Source organism: Onychostoma macrolepis, chromosome 02 (genome assembly GCF_012432095.1).
Source record: "Onychostoma macrolepis isolate SWU-2019 chromosome 02, ASM1243209v1, whole genome shotgun sequence".
Classification (NCBI taxonomy): Eukaryota; Metazoa; Chordata; class Actinopteri; order Cypriniformes; family Cyprinidae; genus Onychostoma; species Onychostoma macrolepis.
The window spans coordinates 9023408-9043354 of NC_081156.1; the positions used below are offsets into that span (position 1 = coordinate 9023408).

Sequence of the window (19947 nt, forward strand, 5' to 3'; positions counted from 1 at the left end):
TCTCCTCCTTTTTATGCATATTTATTTATCTTTCTGTCTATAAGGTGCTATCGGAGCTCGAGTAGAATAGTCTCTCTGAGCCCTCCATTGCAGACATCAAGCCAAATTTGTTTACCATTAATGCTAAGATTATATGAGCACACAAACTCGTGAATCATTAATAATAATAATAATAATGATAATAATATTTTATTAACTAAATTAGTGATTTACATCAACAAAAATAGAGGTTGAGAAAAGCAGAGAAACACATGGTCACTCAGCAGGACTCACACACACACACACACACACACACACACACACACACACACTGATCTTACTGTCTACAGTGAGGAAAATAAGTATTTGAACACCCTGCTATTTTGCAAGTTCTCCCATTTAGAAATCATGGAGGGGTCTGAAATTGTCATCGTAGGTGCATGTCCACTGTGAGAGACATAATCTAAAAAAAAAAATCCAGAAATCACAATGTATGATTTTTTAACTATTTATTTGTATGATACAGCTGCAAATAAGTATTTGAACACCTGTCTATCAGCTAGAATTCTGACCCTCAAAGACCTGTTAGTCTGCCTTTAAAATGTCCACCTCCACTCCATTTATTATCCTAAATTAGATGCACCTGTTTGAGGTCGTTAGCTGCATAAAGACACCTGTCCACCCCATACAATCAGTAAGAATCCAACTACTAACATGGCCGAGACCAAAGAGCTGTCCAAAGACACTAGAGACAAAATTGTACACCTCCACAAGGCTGGAAAGGGCTACGGGAAATTGCCAAGCAGCTTGGTGAAAAAGGTCCACTGTTGGAGCAATCATTAGAAAATGGAAGAAGCTAAACATGACTGTCAATCTCCCTCGGACTGGGGCTCCATGCAAGATCTCACCTCGTGGGGTCTCAATGATCCTAAGAAAGGTGAGAAATCAGCCCAGAACTACACGGGAGGAGCTGGTCAATGACCTGAAAAGAGCTGGGACCACCGTTTCCAAGGTTACTGTTGGTAATACACTAAGACGTCATGGTTTGAAATCATGCATGGCACGGAAGGTTCCCCTGCTTAAACCAGCACATGTCCAGGCCCGACTTAAGTTTGCCAATGACCATTTGGATGATCCAGAGGAGTCATGGGAGAAAGTCATGTGGTCAGATGAGACCAAAATAGAACTTTTGGTCATAATTCCACTAAACGTGTTTGGAGGAAGAAGAATGATGAGTACCATCCCAAGAACACCATCCCTACTGTGAAGCATGGGGTGGTAGCATCATCTTTGGGGTGTTTTTCTGCACATGGGACAGGCGACTGCACTGTATTAAGGAGAGGATGACCGGGGCCATGTATTGTGAGATTTTGGGGAACAACCTCCTTCCCTCAGTTAGAGCATTGAAGATGGGTCGAGGCTGGGTCTTCCAACATGACAATGACCCGAAGCACACAGCCAGGATAACCAAGGAGTGGCTCTGTAAGAAGCATATCATGGTTCTGGCGTGGCCTAGCCAGTCTCCAGACCTAAACCCAATAGAGAATCTTTGGAGGGAGCTCAAAGCCAGAAACCTGACTGATCTAGAGAAGATCTGTGTGGAGGAGTGGGCCAAAATCCCTCCTGCAGTGTGTGCAAACCTGCTGAAAAACTACAGGAAACGTTTGACCTCTGTAATTGCAAACAAAGGCTACTGTACCAAATATTAACATTGATTTTCTCAGGTGTTCAAATACTTATTTGCAGCTGTATCATACAAATAAATAGTTAAAAATCATACATTGTGATTTCTGGATTTTTTTTTTTAGATTATGTCTCTCACAGTGGACATGCACCTACGATGACAATTTCAGACCCCTCCATGATTTCTAAGTGGGAGAACTTGCAAAATAGCAGGGTGTTCAAATACTTATTTTCCTCACTGTATATGAGTATTTATTCTGATTCATGTTATTTCAGTGACAGAAGTTCAGCTGCGGTCTTAAATTAATGAAGAGAAAAGAAGAGACTCTATCCCCCGGTTTCACAGACAAGGCTTAAGCCTAATCCTAGACTAAAATGTAAGTCTGAACTGTTTCAACTGAAAGAAACTTGCACTGACCGATCTTAAAATATATCAGTGCCTTCGTTTTGTCTCAAGATGCACACCAGTAATGTTTTTTTCTAAGTACGTTTATAAAAAGTACTTAAATGTCCTAATTGAACTATGGCCTAATCGTGATTTAGTCTAAGCCCTGTCTGTTAAACCGGGCCTATAACATCTCACTGTTACTGATTAATCATGCAGCTCAAAGCATTCTGGGTAGAATCTCTCATCAGTCTATTCTGATTCATCAACACAGTTTCACTGATGATCCAGAACCAACTCTAAACCCAGGATAGAGCGGCTGAGTGAATGTGGTCTGGACTGTGTGGATGAGGCTCATTGTGTCAGAGACGCTGTAGAAGGACAGAGTTCCTGCTCCGTGATCCACAAACACTCCTATTCTATAAATATCATCATCATCATCATCATCATACATTCCTATTCTACCGATGATGGGCTTCACAGAGAGATCAGTCTCTATGTTATTGTGTCTGAATGAGTATCTGGAGGGAGAGCAGATCAAACTCCAGGACTGATCATTATATCCAAACACACAATCAACACCTTGTCCCTTCCTGCTGATGCTCTTATATGACACTGATATAAACACACCATAATCTCCTCTCCACTCCAGCTCCCAGTAACAGCGTCCACACACACTCTCTCTACACAACACCTGACGATACACATCAAATCTGTCTGGATGATGAGGATACGGCAGATCTGTGAAAGTGTGAGTAATCACTCTGTTTCTCTCAGACAGACGGAGGCGTTTATTCACTGTGTTCAGATCCAGAGTGAGCTGATGGGAATCTGATGGAGATAAAACACATCAGAATCAGGAATTATGAATCTGTTTGATCTTTTCATGTAGCTGAACTCTTCATGTTCAGTGTATCATCAGTGTCTCAGTACAGATGACCAAATATCCTGCACTGTAAAACGGAACAGTGAAATGAATTAAATGAAATGAATTAATTTCACTCAAATAATAATGAAAGTTTATTGGACTTAATTAAAATAAGTTCTGTAAACTCAAAATGTCGTTGTAGTAAGCTGAACTTAAAATTATTGAGTTTTCTAGTTCCCATCATGCTTTGCATCAGACAACAAGGAAAATAAATGTTGAAATTAAGTGTCATTTTGTGTGTTTTGCACAAGATTAACATAGGGAAACATAAGTTAGTACTTAAATGTTGTGTGATGTTAGGATTTAAATAGGTTTTGGTTATGTTGGTTTTGTAGTGTTACCATTATGGTGAAGAGTAGAGCCTGTGGTTAGGTTGAGGATGGACAGCAAAACTTACTTAGACTATATATACTGCATGTTGTATGACTAGTTACATGCAATAGTATAATGAGAGTCTTTTCGATAACTATATTGGCATGCACTATTGTGATTTTGTTAACTAGTACTTACCGTAATGACCCAAATACAAAACGATGTGTTTTTTCTTGGAAATACATCTGAAAAAAGCGGTCGTCTTATATTCAGGCTCTAGACTTTGACATGTAAATAATGCACCCACAACAATAGGTGGCGCCAAAAACGCATAAAACGAGTGTGCGATGGAATATGTAATGTGTGTTGTAAAGATCGCGAGCGAAAACAAAAAAGAAAAAGAAAATGCTTACAGCGGCATGAGTCGTGACTGTCATGTTAGCTTGATAGGAACACACTTCCTCTTTAAGTGATTTTAAAACATAAGACAGTACACAGATTTGAAGATTACAATAAGATTTCAAATCTACTGATAATTTCATTGTTGGTACATTTTAGCAGTATTTACCATACTTTCAAAACAAAAATTAAAATACGAAAGATATGCAATATAAAAATAATTTAAGAAAAAATTGTTTTACAGAGAGAAAGAGAGAGAAAAAAACAATATTTGGTTTTTAAAAAGCCTTTTTCCAAAAGGTACATCTGGAAAAATCAGGGTTGTCTTATATTCGGGTCAATATGGTAATTATAAAGATCAGAATGAATGAGCTGTTTATGGAAGCAAGTTGTTTGTAAATATCATTGTGAAGAGTGGGGTGGGATCATGGAAGAGAGGCTTGGCTTGGCTCCCATGGCTCTCAGCCCCGCACCATTTGTCATAAAATTTTAAGCTCTACTAACTTAAAAAAAATTTAGTTTGTTTACTCAAATATTTTGAGGCAATAAGTTTCCTCAAATGTTTTGAGTATTTTTAACTTCAAGTTTTACAGTGTGTGCAAATCATCATTTAGCTCATCAATTATAAACTCTTCTTTCAGCTTCTACAGAAGAACATGAACACACTCAGTGAGTTTTTCTGCTGGTTTTCTTATTGACTTACATTGTAGGAAGTGGTTCCTGGTCCTGGGAACAATGTTGGTGACTGTGACTGTGGAAATCAACAGACATGAACAGTGTGATTCTCATGATCCTGCATCCATTCCTAACACATTTCTAATATGATGTTCTCCATGATATGAGATGATGATGGACTGGTTTCTGAGAGCAGATGAATCTCCAGGACTTTACCTCTGTCTGAGATCTTCCTGAGCTCCTTTTTGCAGAAATCCTCCAGTTTGTCTCTCAGCTGATGAACAGATTCTCTCAGATCATCAGAAGAGACGAGAGAACTGAAGAGATCATCATTTACGTCTGTAGATTCAGGAGGAGCTGAGAGAGACTGGAAACTCTACAGAAAACACAAATCAAACTCATCAGCTCCACACAGAGACACCGCTTATACAAGTGAAAGAACAGTTCTGATATGATTTCTACAGCTGAAAACCATTTGTTTCTTTCAAAAGAATATGATGCACTGTATATATATATATATATATATATATATATATATATATATATATATATATAAATTATAAAAAAGTCCGTAAAAATACTGTACAATATACCGTAATAATTTGAAGGAATTTTCCGTATTTTTTTTAAATTGGGCTTTGCATTGTGGGAACAAGAAGCTCAGTCGATTATCGGCGCGAAAAGTGCTTGAGCAGACGCCATTATTCAGTCAAAATTTCATTTTAAAGTCTGATTTCGGGTTTGGGGAACCGTTCTTACACTTCGGTGGTGAATTATTTTTTTGTCAAATGTAATGTTAACTTAGTTGCTGTCTGCCTTGTTTGGTAAATGAATGTCGGAGCCATTTTACATTTTCAGTACACCGTCACATCTTATTCGACGTGGAGGTAAGTTTCGTGTTACAGTGCGCTCACTTTCAGGTTTATAAATAAAGGTTTATTAACTTTTAATTGTTGTTGATGCGGTGTATTTGTTACTGAGCGTGTCGTAACGCATCCGGTATATTAACGTTACTGAGGTGATGTTAAACTGTGATAACGTTAAATCTAAAGTGCGGTACAACTGTGTTTAGAGCGCTTTATGCCTTCAACAGGAGCTGGCAGAGGAATTGTCAAGAACAGAAGATACTATTACGACTTTATTATTATTATTATTATTTAAAAGAGATATACGACTAGGTGAAGATCTGACATCGCGGAATTCTTCAAGGATAACGCAACTTTTCTGCCAAACGAGGTAGGTTTAGACGTTTTATTGTCTTATGATACACACACGCGCGTGCACCAGAAGTTAATTCGGTAAAGTTACTGGCGCGCTGTCTGTGAACGTGCACATGTCATGCACGCGCAGAGAATGCCGCTTCAGATCGAGTTTTCTCTCACACTTACACGGACAAAAACACACAAAATAATGTCAAAATGACAATTTTTGGCGAGCATTTTCAATGGTGCTTTACACATTTTTTAATTAATTGATGTCATAATATTTTTGTCTTCACCTGTTAAAGGCAAATAAAAGCTACTAAACGCACTTTTAAGAATGTTTACACGAGGTAAAAATAAACCATGTTCAATTTGTATATATTGTGCTGGATTTATTTGCTGCTAAAGATAGGCCTATGCTATCATTTTTTTAGAAATTTTTGCTTAACGGATTGTCTGTTTATGGTACAGAAGAAAATATAAATCTACAGGATTTTCCGTTTTAATGTTGAAGAAAATGTCCGTAAATTTAACAGAAGATGTGCTGGTAATTTTATGCCAGCAAATTCTCAATTTCTGGTGTCACAGCAGGATCTGCTCAAGTCCACTATGACCCTGTTCTTCTAGATGTGTGTTACCTGCAGGAACTGGATGTGATCCTGTGTGTGTGAAAGCTGCTCCAGCTCAGCGTCTCTCCTCCTCAGATCATTGATCTCCTGCTCCAGTCGCTCCAGTCGTCCTTCAGCTCGACTCACTGCTTGCTTTTCCTGATCTCTGATCAGCCGTATCAGCTCAGAGCGGCTTCTCTCGATGGAGCGGATGAGCTCAGTAAAGATCCTCTCACTGTCCTCCACTGCTGTCTGTGCAGAGCGCTGTTAGGACACACAGTGATTCAGGCTTCAGTGAGTCTGAACTGAGACTGAGACAAACTTCTCTTCTTCTCCAGACTCACCTTCTGAGACTCCACAGCCTCTCTCAGCTGCTGGAGATCTTTCTCTCTCTGCTGGATTCTCTGCTGGAACGTCTTCTGCGTCTCCTTCAAGTCTCTCTGTTGAAGAAATAATGCTTAAATATGTTACATTACATACAATGTACCACTAAATCATTATATAAAGGTTTTGTGAATCCAATATTGGTGGAGTGGATCAGTGGCAATTTCTTTTTTTTTTTTGGAATATTAGCTTAAAAGTGGTCATGAAATACAAAGTCAAAATGTCCTTGATATTTATTAAATGGTTACTCCACAATAACATTGCACATTTCGTATCTTAAATCTAACCCAATTTAAAATATGAGTTTTTGTTTTCTACCCTTTTGAAACATCACGATTTTAAATAGCCCCATTTGTGACGTCATCACTGATCAAGGTTATCTTTCCCTCACAACCAAAAACACACTTCTTTAAAGACATTCTTCCCGAGCGAGTCCTCTTGCTCTCGCGCTGGTCGATGTGTGCACGGGCGCGTTCTTCCGGGAGAAATGCCCATATAAGGAGTTCCACCCTCGTTTACGTCATGAAGAGCCACGATCGAAAAAAACTCTCCGAAACTTGTACGAACCCGGAAGTGAGATTTTTGGCACAGAAATACTCTGTTATACGTCCAAATTGTTTTTTTAAACTTTGTCCAAGCTTAGCATGAGCAGTACCGTTTCTAGGCATAGGCAAGCTAGGGGGTCGCCTAGAGCACCATCAGCTGGAGGGACGCCAGTGAGGGCACGTACTGCTGCTACATTTCAACAGGGTTGTGATCAAGAGTGGCACGGACACCCTGAAATATGATTGCCGCCCCCACTGGATCCCCCAACATCACAGCATCATTGTGCTAGAGTACTGTCATTCTGACTATGCCTGTGTGCCATTGGATCAGCGCGCTGTCAATTGCTGCTTCTGATTGTTGCATGCGATTTAAAATATTGGTACATAAAAAAGTGCACAAAACCAGTATTTTGTTTAGGCAGTATTTGTGGCAGTCGAGAAATCATGTTTCATGTGAAGCTTGTCTAAAAGGTGTTTGTTTTTGCACCAATGCATAGTTAAAGTTAAATCACTAATAGGGATTTCACCTGGGCGTCAAAATGGCTAGAAACGGCCCTGAGCATGAGAATCCAACTCTTTAACAGTGTAAACAACTCTAAAAGCATGAAACAGCATTTTGCTATTTAACATGTGTATGGGGATGATGGGGCCACTCAATTTATTTGTTTTATTATTTTTTATTTATTTATTTTTGTTTTGGACCTGAAGCATTTTTTTTTTTACTTGTCTGATATTTTAATTTTAAATATTTTCAATGACTTTTGGACTTCAAGCCTTCTTTTACCTCAGTTAGGCTACATGTGTTGTATTGTATGAATTTTGGATGGATTTATGAAGTGAGAAATAAAGTTGAACAGAAATAAACATGGGCTCTTAATAATGATGAACAGAAAATGAAATATTCAAATTATATATAAAATTATATTAAAGTATGAACTAACTTAAATATTCCTGCACTACCCTAAATCAATGAAAAAATGTGCTGTCCCAATCACCCAAATGTTACCAAAACAATTTTTTCCCTCAATTTACAGAAAAGTGTATGTCACGCATCCTTTCATCATAATATAACATTGTTTCCTCCTCAAATGGGTCGAATTAAAGAAATATAGCATGTGTTGGGCTGATGTTTTTAATTTAGGGCAAGAAATCTTGCTCAAGTCGGAAATTCAAAAACTGTCCCAATCACCCTTAATTCACCCTTAATTCACCCTAAATCAACGAGTGCTCTTAACAACTCGAGTCTGTCACTATAGTTTATATCTCGTCGTGATATATAAACTCAGAATTGAGAGTTTAAAAAGCCAGAATTTGGAAATAAAATATCACAATTTTACTTACTTACTAACGTGACAGAAACATACATTTGTGACAAAGCCTGAAAGTAAAATTATGTGGCTATTCACATCAGCATGAGAATAAATACCACCTGGACAAAATATTAGGCTACTAATACTAATATAATGTATGCTAGTCCTACAACTAATATAATATAGAGTTAGATGCGATCATTATCGCGAGATAAAGCCTTTCATTGATATAATTCTGATCACTCGGTTTAGGTTATAATGAATTCTTGTTAAAGAACAAATAATACTGTTACCTCTTTATTATCTCTTGAGGAATAAAATTATTAAATAATAATAAAAATAAGCATAATTTAATTTCTCATCAGTCCTCACCTCTTTCTCTGTCCTCTGTGCTGCAGCTGATACAGTGTCATGGTTTCTGTGTTCATCCACCAAACACAGCAAGCAAATACATTTCTGATCAGTGCGACAGAAAACCTCGAGGAGCTTCTCATGTTTCTGGCAGATCATCTCCTGCAGTCGTCCAGTGGCTTCAGTCAGATTGTGTCTCTTTCCTTTAAACAAACTCTCATGTTGTTCGAGGTGATTCTGACAGTAAGAGTTCAGACACACCAGACAGGACTTGACAGCTTTGTGTTTTCTTCCAGTACAGACGTCACACTGAACATCTCCAGCTCCAGCAGGAACCACACTTTGAAGATTAGTCTTCTTCAGTTTCTCCACCACTTCAGCCAGCATGGTGTTTCTAGCTAAAGCAGGTCTTGGACTGAAGGTCTGTCTGCACTGAGGGCAGCTGTAGACTCTCTTCTCATCCTCCTGATCCCAGCAGTCTGTAATACAGCTCTTACAGTAACTGTGTCCACACTGGATGGTCACTGGGTCCTTCAGGAGATCCAGACACACCGGACACAAGAACTGCTCCACTGAAATACGGGCTTCTGCCATTTTCCTGCATGTGAGGCTGATATAAAGTTGCAACAGGACAACAGCACTTAAGTTTCGGTTTCTCTGATTCTTCCTGGTTCTGTGTCTGAGAGACGGAACAACAGGCGTGTCTGTAAATTCCCAGATAATAGAAATGTCCACTAGATGTCAGCCTCATACAGACACTGGGACTGGTGCTGATGGACTGCTAGCACAACCAAAGCAACACATGGCTTAGATATGGTTTTATAAAATATTTCTGAAAAAGAAAAAAAAAAGAAAAACCTTAGCAGTTATTTTTATATCAGGTGTCTAATCTCAAGCTGTTTTTACGCGAGAGACTGTAATAAATGACAAGTGAGTGATTCTATAATTGCAGGACATTTGGTGTCCAAAGTCATTATGTTTTCTGCTTTTTTCAAATGGATATATTTTTAATTATTTTAATACTGTGTTACTCATTGTTATGAATTACAAGATGTTACAGTCCATAACTATATAATAATTTTTGCAAAAAGTGTCTTAAATAGCTGAAAATCATGATTTCTTGTTGTCCGAATTAGTCAGTGCATTTTTTTCCATCACGTATCATTGTTTAATCAAGATATTTTATTGTAGGCTACTTTTCTTTTGGTAATATTTCATTCATTTTATTTATAAAAACCCTAAAGAGTCATTTACCTAATTCTAAAACATTATTTGTTTTAAAAAATAACTTTTTTCTTTTAAAAATGTGTGTCCGTAAATCTTGCATCAACTCTGTTACCGTACCATACTTTGCATTTAAGTCAGTGGAATTATCTCCCACAACTATGTAAGATACAGGAAATGATGTCACTTTCCCTCGCTGATAAGATCTGAAGCACTGAAAAGTCTATATGCTCGCTCTAAGAAAATATTTGAATCTAAAAAGTTCTTACACCAAGAGTTATTTTATAAAGTGCCAAAACTGTCATCACAATATCAAAAGGAAAACAGATTGTTTCATTGATCACACCTTGTGTTATTTAAGTCTTTTAATCATGCTTTCATTAGTGCCATGTGCTCTTAGCATTTAGCAAGTGGAGTTTTTGCCAAAAAACAAAATAGAATTGTCAATTATGTTACCGTCAAACTCTGTTACCAAGGTAGAGTAACAATGCTGACAATGAGGTAACAGAATTGACATTCCACCAGACAATTCTGTCAGATATGTTACTTTACACTTCTGTTACTTAAAGGGCCAACTCTGTTTATGAACTATTTTCAAAAAAAAAAAAAAAATAGATAAAATAAAATTGTTGTTTAAAATCTCATAATCATTATTTATGTATTTTTGTATTTACCCGTATAATATTTCAACAACATTTTTCTTTTTACTGGATATTGTATATAATATATTTTCACATGAAAAATATTTGCTCCAAGTGGACAAACGCTTCCTGTTTACTTTACAGCTTTCAGTGGTTACAGCTCATATGTTCACAATGGAGCGGTTCATAGAGTTTTATTTTGAACTTGGATTCAAATAAATTAATAAGTCAGTGCTTATTTCAAGGCACGGTTTTGGGACATAATAAAACGCTTAATGTGGCTTTTAAAACAGTGACTTGGAGGACCAAATTCGATAATAATAAAAGCTGATAAAATTATTATGCTAATATTAATAACCTTATTAATAATATTACTAAGCAGAATAGCCCAGAATATGAACGCAACGCCCTGCACGTAGCCAAAGCTTTTTCTCACTCATAAAACGCTTAGTAGGCTATAATGAAAACGGTGATTTAAAAATACCAAATCCGTTGCATTCATATTCTGGGCTATTCTCCTTTATTAATAGTAATATTATTAATACGGTTATTAATATAAACCTAACAATTTTATTAGTATTTATTATTATCGAATTTGGTCCTAATGTCACTGTTTTAATACATTAAGCCACAGTAAAGCGTTTTAGAATGTCCCAAAACCGTGCCTTGAACTAACCACTGTCTGACTGTATTTCTTTATACTTGAGTCAAAGTTCAAAATAAAAACTTTATGAACCGTTCCATTGTGAACATACGAGCTGCATGAACCTTTCATTATAGCCTACCTTAAGCGTTTTCTATGGGGAAGAAAAGGCTTGACGTGCAGGGCGTTGCGTTCATATTCCCCAGCAAACAATGACCTGGCGGTCCACCAGCGTTTTTTTTTTTTGGGCGGCACAAATTCAGCGGCTTAATACGGTCGGACCACCGTCGACACACCATCGGCGAGCTGACCAATCTAAAAACGCTGTCGGTCAGCCTGCGTTTATTGGGTGGCACGCCATCAGCGGTTTGCCGCGGCTGGGCCTCCGTCGGTGCACCAGTGGCAAGCGGAGGGTCTGTCCTGTGTTTCTACTGAGCTCTTACATGACATCTTTGTTTTATAAATTATATATAACATTTATGTTTTACATTACATTTTTACAGTTAAACGGAATCTGAAGCACTGAATAAAAATAGTGAGAGTTATAATTATTAACAAAAGTTTAGTATAAAAACTGCAAGCACATTTTTAAATGAAATAAATAGTTTGAATGATCGTAAAAACCCTACGACGGCGTTTTAGTGCCTAGTTAAAAAATTTAAAAAATCTAAGATTACTAGATTAAAGTCGAAATACTTCGAGAATAAAGTCGAAATACTTCGAGAATAAAGTCGAAATACTTCGAGAATAAAGTCGAAATGTTTCGATCATTTAAATCGTAGAAATTAAAGTTATAATATTTTGAGAGTATATAGCCTATATCGCGCATGCAAATTGATCTGAATATTGTTGTGTCCGAGCGGCCGCATCATTTTACTGGGATGTCAATTTTAAGGACTCGCGGGAACAGTTTAATATCAAGAATATGATATTTATTAACAGACTGAACAGGAACAACTGTTTATCTTAACATAAACTCGCACACTCAATCGACATTCCTTTGGGGGGCTGTAGCTCTCTTATTTAACCCTTTTTTAATACACTACAAATATAGCTATGTGGGGTTATTAGCAGAAATCATACCATGTGTCATACTCGCGGGGACAGTATGCTTGGAAATAATATTTAATGCATTCCATTGCATTCATTATTTGTAGTGCGCCAGCCACACAATAGCAATTAAGCTTTGTGCTTTAAGTGCTTTTAATATAAAACAAACTCTCAGCTTTCAAAATCAGTTTTATAACGAAACACAAATTATGTGTCTTACAATAATGTGATTTTCAAGATCTTTAATGTGACGTGACAGATCGCTGTATTTATGTGAATAAATTCATTAAATTATTGTGAAAATTCCACCACCTCCTCCGCAAAAACGTCCCAAACTTTCACTCCTCACACAGCCTGTTTAATTAAACAGCAATAAAACGCTCTAAAGGTTGAAGTGGACTCAAATTTGTTAACATACGTTATATTGTTGTCTTTTCTGCTGTAAACGTTAAGTGACTATTCACAAACTGTTTTATTCATACTGTAAACGAGGACATAATATTTAAAGTCTTCCTTTCATTATTTGTAGCGCGCCAGCCAACCAGTAATCGCAACAATTTTGTGCTTTGTTGCTTTTACACGCAGCTCAGCTTTCAAATTCTGCCAGTTTTGTACTATATGCGGCTACATATAGGTTAGTAAAGTAACTCAGACTGTTATTAGTGATGCTAGTTACGTCAACGTCCCACTAGAGGGCAGTGTTATGTTGGGATGCGGGGAAGTGTTTGATCCCTGCCTGGGGGTGTGTGTTTTGGTGGCAGTAATAAAAAGACGAGTAACAGTCACAGTGCTCTCCTCTCATGTTTATATTAATGAAACATACAGAACGAAAACATGATATGGTGTCAGAAGTGCGGGTTATACCATAGGCGTAAATCCCGGGGGGGACAGGAAGGACAGGACCCCCCCTATCTGAGGCTTGTCCCCCCTAAAAATATAATTACAAGTGACTCTGTGTATTGAAAATAATATAATGGACATACACTTAAAATAATTGTGTGATTAGTAAAACAAAATAAACGCAAAAAAAACGTTTTAAGTTCAGAAATGTTTAGATTCCCCCCCTCCCTTTCCTCACAGTGGTTTGGTCCACTGCCTGCTTTCTTCCTTTACCAATACACACACGAGTCCGGTGAGAGAGAGCAAGTTAGTTATGTGTAAGTAGGCTGTCAAGGCTGTTTTATTCTCTTTAAACATCGCGTGAAATGATTCTTTATCTTTAATACAGATGATGCTGGATCATTAATAAATTAGTCATGACAAAAAAATTATGACATCCGATGTATTTTCTATGAGCGATTATAAGTTTGACAAGCTTAATATCGTAGCTTGTCACCCACTACAACTAACATGGCGATAAGCCTGTGTGTGAACTGATATTAGGCTAATATTGTAGACCTATGTGTTGGGTTTGGTTCACTATGATGTTAAGTGGCAGATCAGTGGGTTTAATGCGGTTGAATTAATGCGAAAGAGACGAAACCTAAAATACTATGGATGACGCAAAATAATAATTATAATATGACCGCGTGGTGAACCATGAACTCATATTTAAACACGGTCTCCATGCTATGTACACATATCGCTGTATTTATGTGAATAAATTCATTAAATTATTGTGAAAATTCCACCACCTCCTCCATAAAAACGTCCCAAACTTTCACTCCTCACACAGCCTGTTTAATTAAACAGCAATAAAACGCTCTAAAGGTTGAAGTGGACTCAAATTTGTTAACATACGTTATATTGTTGTCTTTTCTGCTGTAAACGTTAAGTGACTATTCACAAACTGTAAATACTCTGGGATCATCTGGCGATGGATTGTTTGCTTCTTCCCGGATTGTTCTCCCAAATTCTGTGACTATGCTGTTTGATGCCGATGGCTTTACATCAGTCCTCATGGCTTCATCGGTCTGCACCCTGCATGGCTATGGACTTTACAATTGGGCAGAAGTACGGCGGTTCCAGTTTAACAACTGCAGGCGTCATCATCGAGTCGGCAACAGTCGCCCGGCAAGATCAGTTTGGATTATTCTACTCCTGTTCCTTTCAGGTAATGTCCATCCAAACCCAGGCCCAAAACTGCTTGAACTTCTGAGCCCTGACGATTTAAAAGATAGCAGTGGTTTGCGTTTTATTCATGTCAACGTCGCAGCCTGATTAATAAAATCGATGCTATTCGTCTGTGGGCTAAACTGACAGAAAGTGACGTAATCGTCTTGTCAGAAACATGGCTCAAACCATCAATCACGAGCAATATGATTCATATCGAAGGGTATAATCTCTTCAGGACGGATCGTATGGGTAAAGGAGGGGGAGTAGCTGTGTATGTTAAGGCATCGTTGGAATGTTGTTCCATTGAATCAATAACAAAGCCAAAATTCTTTGAATTATGTGCCATTAAATTAAATCTCCCCAATGGCGCTTTTCTGACTGTGGTAGGATGTTACCGCCCACCTTCGGCTGCAGCTGGAGCAACTGCTTTACTGTCTGACTTTTTGCATAAACTGTCCAATGAGTATATTCTTCTAGGAGATCTGAATTGGGACTGGCTATCACCTTCATCAGCATTAAGAGACATATGTGATGCTTTACATTTGACGCAACTAGTACAGTCACCTACACGTCTAAATCACACAAGAATGGACAAATCGACATTAATTGACGTAATTCTGTCTAATGCTCCACATAAGTATTCAGCTACTGGAGTTTTCTGTAATGATATCAGTGATCATTGTATGGTTGTGTGTGTTAGAAACTGCAAATTGACTAAAACTAAGCCACGGTATATTTTTAAACGAAATTATAAATGTTTTAATGAGCAAGCTTTTCTTCACGAAATCTATCAGAGTGATTTAAACTTAGTCTGTGATATGGATGATGTTGAGCTAGCCTGGAATTATTTTAAAAAGAACTTTTTAGCCATAGTTCAAAGACATGCTCCTATTAGAAGATACAGAGTGAGGGGTAGAGACAATCCTTGGTTTAATGACTCTATAGCAACAGCTATTAGAGAACGGAATAAAGCATGGATTAAAGCAAAAGTAAATAATAATGATAAATGCTGGGTAAATTATAAGGTATTAAGAAACAAATGCACAAGACTAATTAAAAGTACAAAAAGTGAATATTATCTGAATTTATTAAATGAAAACCTAAATGATCCCAAACGTTTTTGGAAAGTAATTAAATCTTCTTGGAGCGTACCTCCTCCAACTATCCCAGAAGTTATGATAGCAAGTCAGGGTGAAGTAAGGGGTAAACAAAATATAGTAGATACATTCAACAAGCATTTTATTAATGCAGGAATAGATGCTCAGTCAACACTCCCAACCAACCCCACAGATAGTGTAACTTCTATCACAAACTTGTCTAATGTAAATTTAAATAATTTTAACTTTACTTTAATATCTGTCTCTGAAGTGCAAAATGCTCTGTTGGGCCTGGACTGTAAAAAGTCTGCTGGGCCAGACCAGATTGAGCCATTTTTTCTCAAAACTGCTGCACATTTGATTGCTAAACCCATCACTTCCATTTTTAATCTTAGTTTATACAGTGGTTCTATCCCAAAATCATGGAAATCTGCATTTGTCCTCCCACTTTTTAAAAATGGAGACCCGTCGGCCTTAGATAATTATCGGCCAATTTCCAGATTATCTGTCTTGTCTAAACTATTGGAGTCTCTTATAAATGAGCAACTCAAACATTTTTTAGCTGATAACTGTATTTTAAGTTCCACTCAGTCTGGTTTCCGGAAAGGACACAGTACAATTACGGCTGTAACCTCTGTTACAAATGATATTGTTAATGCTTTAGATGGCAAAAAGTCTTGTGCTGCCCTATTCATTGACTTATCTAAAGCATTTGATACCGTTGACCATAATCTCCTTCTGCAAAGATTGCAAAACATAGGTTTTAGTAGCACTGTGCTTAACTGGTTTTATGATTACCTGAGTGGTAGAACTCAGTGTGTGACATTAGATAACTGTACCTCATCATTGCTAGAAGTAAAATGGGTGTTCCCCAAGGATCAGTTTTGGGTCCTATTTTATTTTCTATTTATATAAATAATTTAGGTGAACATCTGAATCAAACAAAGGCTCATTTCTTCGCAGATGACACTATTTTGTACACCTCTGCTACATCATTGAAGGAAGCAATTTATCATTTACAATCTGCCTTTAATCAGGTACAAAAATCTCTGATAGGATTAAAATTGGTATTAAATGCTAAAAAAACTAAATTTATGGTCTTTACACGTTCACACTCTCCTATGGATTTCACTATTTTAACACAAAGTGGTACTCCAATAGAGAGAGTGACTTCTTCTAAATACCTAGGTATTTGGATTGATGATAAATTGTCTTTTGGGGTCCATATTGAAAGCCTTTTAAAAAAACTCAGACCTAAGTTAGGTTTTTATTTTAGATTAAAGAGGTGTTTTCCTTATTCAGCAAGGAAAAGGTTGGTGCAGGGTTCATTCTTAACAGTTTTGGATTACGGTGATTTAATTTATATGCACTCTACCTTATTTTTATTAAAAAAATTAGATGTATTATATCACTCTGCCTTACGTTTCATTACAGATGCAACAGCTAGGACTCACCACTGCACTCTGTATGAAACTGTAAAATGGCCCTCCCTCTCTCTCAGAAGGAAACTTCATTTATTGATTTTTATTGCCAAAGCACTAATGGGTAAATTACCCATTTACATTTCAAATTTACTTACTTACCAAAACAGTGTTTACAGAACAAGGTTGTCAAAAAAATTATTATTAATTATTCCATCAACAAAAACAGAATTTGGAAAAAAAGCTTTTTCATCATATGCACCAAATGTTTGGAATGAACTCCAAAACACCTTAAAACTAGAATCACTTCCATCTATTCATATTTTTAAAAACCTTTTAAAGTCAACTCTGACTGAACGTTGTAATTGTTTTTAAACTAGGTACCCTTTAAATTATATGCTTGTATTTACTTAAGTTAAACATAATGTTTTGTTTGTATATGTATAGTCTATGTATAGCGATTTGTTGTGTAGTATGAACATTTTATTTTATTTTTGTCCTGTCTTTTTAATGTTTTCTTTCTTTGAAACTTTGTGCCGCCTATCTTGGCCAGGACTCCCTGGGAGAAGAGTTATTGTAACTCAATGGGACTTTTCCTGGTTAAATAAAGGTTAAATAAAAAAAAAAAATAAAAAAAAAATACTTGTCACAGTACATAAGAAACGAAGCAGTTTTGACTGCCCCATTAAGACAGTTGCTGAAAAAAGACTCAGAGTGGCTATGGATGCCTGAGCATGAGGCAGCATTGGACAGCTTAAAAAAGGCACTCACCGAGGCTCCTGTGCTAAGGTTTTTTGACCCAAGCCAGCAAATTGTGCTTCAAGCTGACGCCTCAAAAGATGGCCTTGGTGCATGTTTACTGCAACAAGAACGCCCAGTCGCATATGCGTCAAAAGCACTGACAGATGCTGAGCGCAATTATGCGCAGATCGAGAAGGAGTTGCTGGCGGTGGTTTTTGCTGCACGTAAATTCCATCAGTATGTTTTTGGAGCATCTGTGATTGTGCATTCTGATCACAAGCCGCTGGAGGCAATTTTCACAAAGCCCCTGAGTCAAGCTCCAGCCCGGCTGCAAAGAATGCTTCTGCAGCTGCAGCGTTACAGCCTGAAGGTGTGCTACATCCCGGGAAAAGACATGCTGATAGCTGATGCTCTGTCTAGGGCATTCCTGTCTGGAGACGGACTGCATGATGAAAATATGGATGGTGATGAAAGAGTAGTATATGCAATGGAAGCCACTGAGGCCATGGGCACTGAAATGCTTGAAAGGCTCAAGTCGGAGACAAAAGCAGATGAAATATCTTCAAAGCTAAGAGAAGTGCACCAGCGAGGATGGCCTGTCTACAAGAAACAACTCGACAGAGATCTCAGGAGTTACTGGCCCATCAAAGACACAATAAGAATCTGTGACGGAGTGATAATGACAAATGACAAATTCATCATCCCTAGGGGTATGAGGCCAGTAATACTGGAAAGACTGCATGCAGCGCATCAAGGAATACAACGCACCAAGGAACATGCAAGGAGGTACCTGTACTGGCCAGGCATGTCTACAGAGATCCAGAGCATGGTAGAAAGATGCACAGTATGCCAGCAGCTAATGCCAAAGAACCAAAAAGAACCATTGAAACCCCATGAACTGCCAGAGCTTCCATGGTACAAGCTGGGTGTGGATATATTTGAGCTCAAAGGTCGGTCATTTCTCCTTACTGTTGATTACTTTTCAAAATACCCAGAGGTACAACAGATTCCTGACAAAGCTGCATGTACAGTAGTTGGAAAACTGAAGGCTATATTTGCTAGGCATGGCATACCCAAGGAGATCATAAGTGATCATGTGCCGTTTGCTAGTGCAGAGGTGCGTCAGTTTGCAAAAGATTGGGGCATAAACTGGAAATATTCAAGTCCAGGATACCCACAGTCTAACGGGATGGCAGAGCGGTCCATAAAAACAATCAAGCTAATGCTAAAGAAAGCTGAGCAAGCTCAGATGGATCCACATCTCGCACTTCTATCACTGAGAAACACTCCGGTGACTGGTCTTGGATACTCACCAGCTGAATTGCTCATGGGTCGGGTGTTACGGAGCACTCTCCCAATAGCCAGTGTAGCTCTGAAACCCAAGCTCCCTAAAGATGTAAAGAAAAGATTGGTGCACCAACAGCAGAGACAAGGGCATTATTACAACCAACATGCCAAACCTCTGTCGGTGATTCAGCCAGGATCAGTCGTCAGAGTGGAAACATCAAATGTGCAAGATCAAACTGTGGTGGCCGAAAACATTGAGCAAGGAAATCGTACTAGGAGCGGGAGGCTTGTAAAAATGCCAATTAGATTCAGTGATTTTGAAATGGACTAAAAAAAAATAGAAATAGGTTATGTTTGTGTTCTGAGTGTTTTGGATAAAGACAAATAACAAGCATGTAACCAGGTGTTGTTTGTTATTCCAGTTGTCTTGAGCTATATATTAAGTGAGTGGTAATTATGGCGTCAAATCTATGCCATTAATAACCGAGCGCACCACTTATGCTGGCGCGCGCGGTAAATCACTTCCGCGAGAGGAAAACAGATCTACACGCGAGGAAACGGCAGCACACAAGCTAATTTCAAACACTCCTGCGCGTCACTTGTCCTCTGCGCGCAATACAAGCCCTCCCGCGCGCGTGATCATCCCCACATCCTCGCGCTCGATCTTCTCTCACCCGCTCGCGCGAACACTTCTATTTTTGTCAGTCGTGGGGCGGGGCTTGCTGTTTTAATTGTTATCTCTAACGCCATTGGTTACTTCCCCTTTTCCGGAAGTCAGCTGTGATTGGACGCCTGTGAAAAGGTCTATCTGTCTATCAACAGACCAGATGCAAGTTGTCATTTATTTTTTTATTTTATTTTTATAAATATAAGTAGGGTAAAGTGCAGAACCCTCTTACAATGAAAGAATATATTACCATCAACCCCTAAAATTTGACATAGTAATACAAAATATATTAAAAGTTTATACAGCAACTCTTGCTTATTTATATGAACAAATAATTTGTTCATCCAAAGGTCCTTTAAA

At 37.9% G+C, this 19947-nt stretch overlaps 1 protein-coding gene across 1 annotated transcript; it reads right to left on the bottom strand.

Moving 5' to 3' along the window:
* Window positions 1–1884: 1884 nt before the first annotated feature.
* On the bottom strand, window positions 1885–9548 carry LOC131554314 (tripartite motif-containing protein 16-like). Its single transcript, XM_058799578.1, has 6 exons — window positions 8783–9548; window positions 6516–6611; window positions 6202–6435; window positions 4578–4737; window positions 4390–4437; window positions 1885–2878 (listed from the first exon to the last, which is right to left on the bottom strand). Exons 1-6 carry the CDS (start codon window positions 9353–9355, stop codon window positions 2313–2315), a joined length of 1677 nt encoding a protein of 558 aa, XP_058655561.1. The 5' UTR covers window positions 9356–9548; the 3' UTR covers window positions 1885–2312.
* Window positions 9549–19947: the final 10399 nt, after the last annotated feature.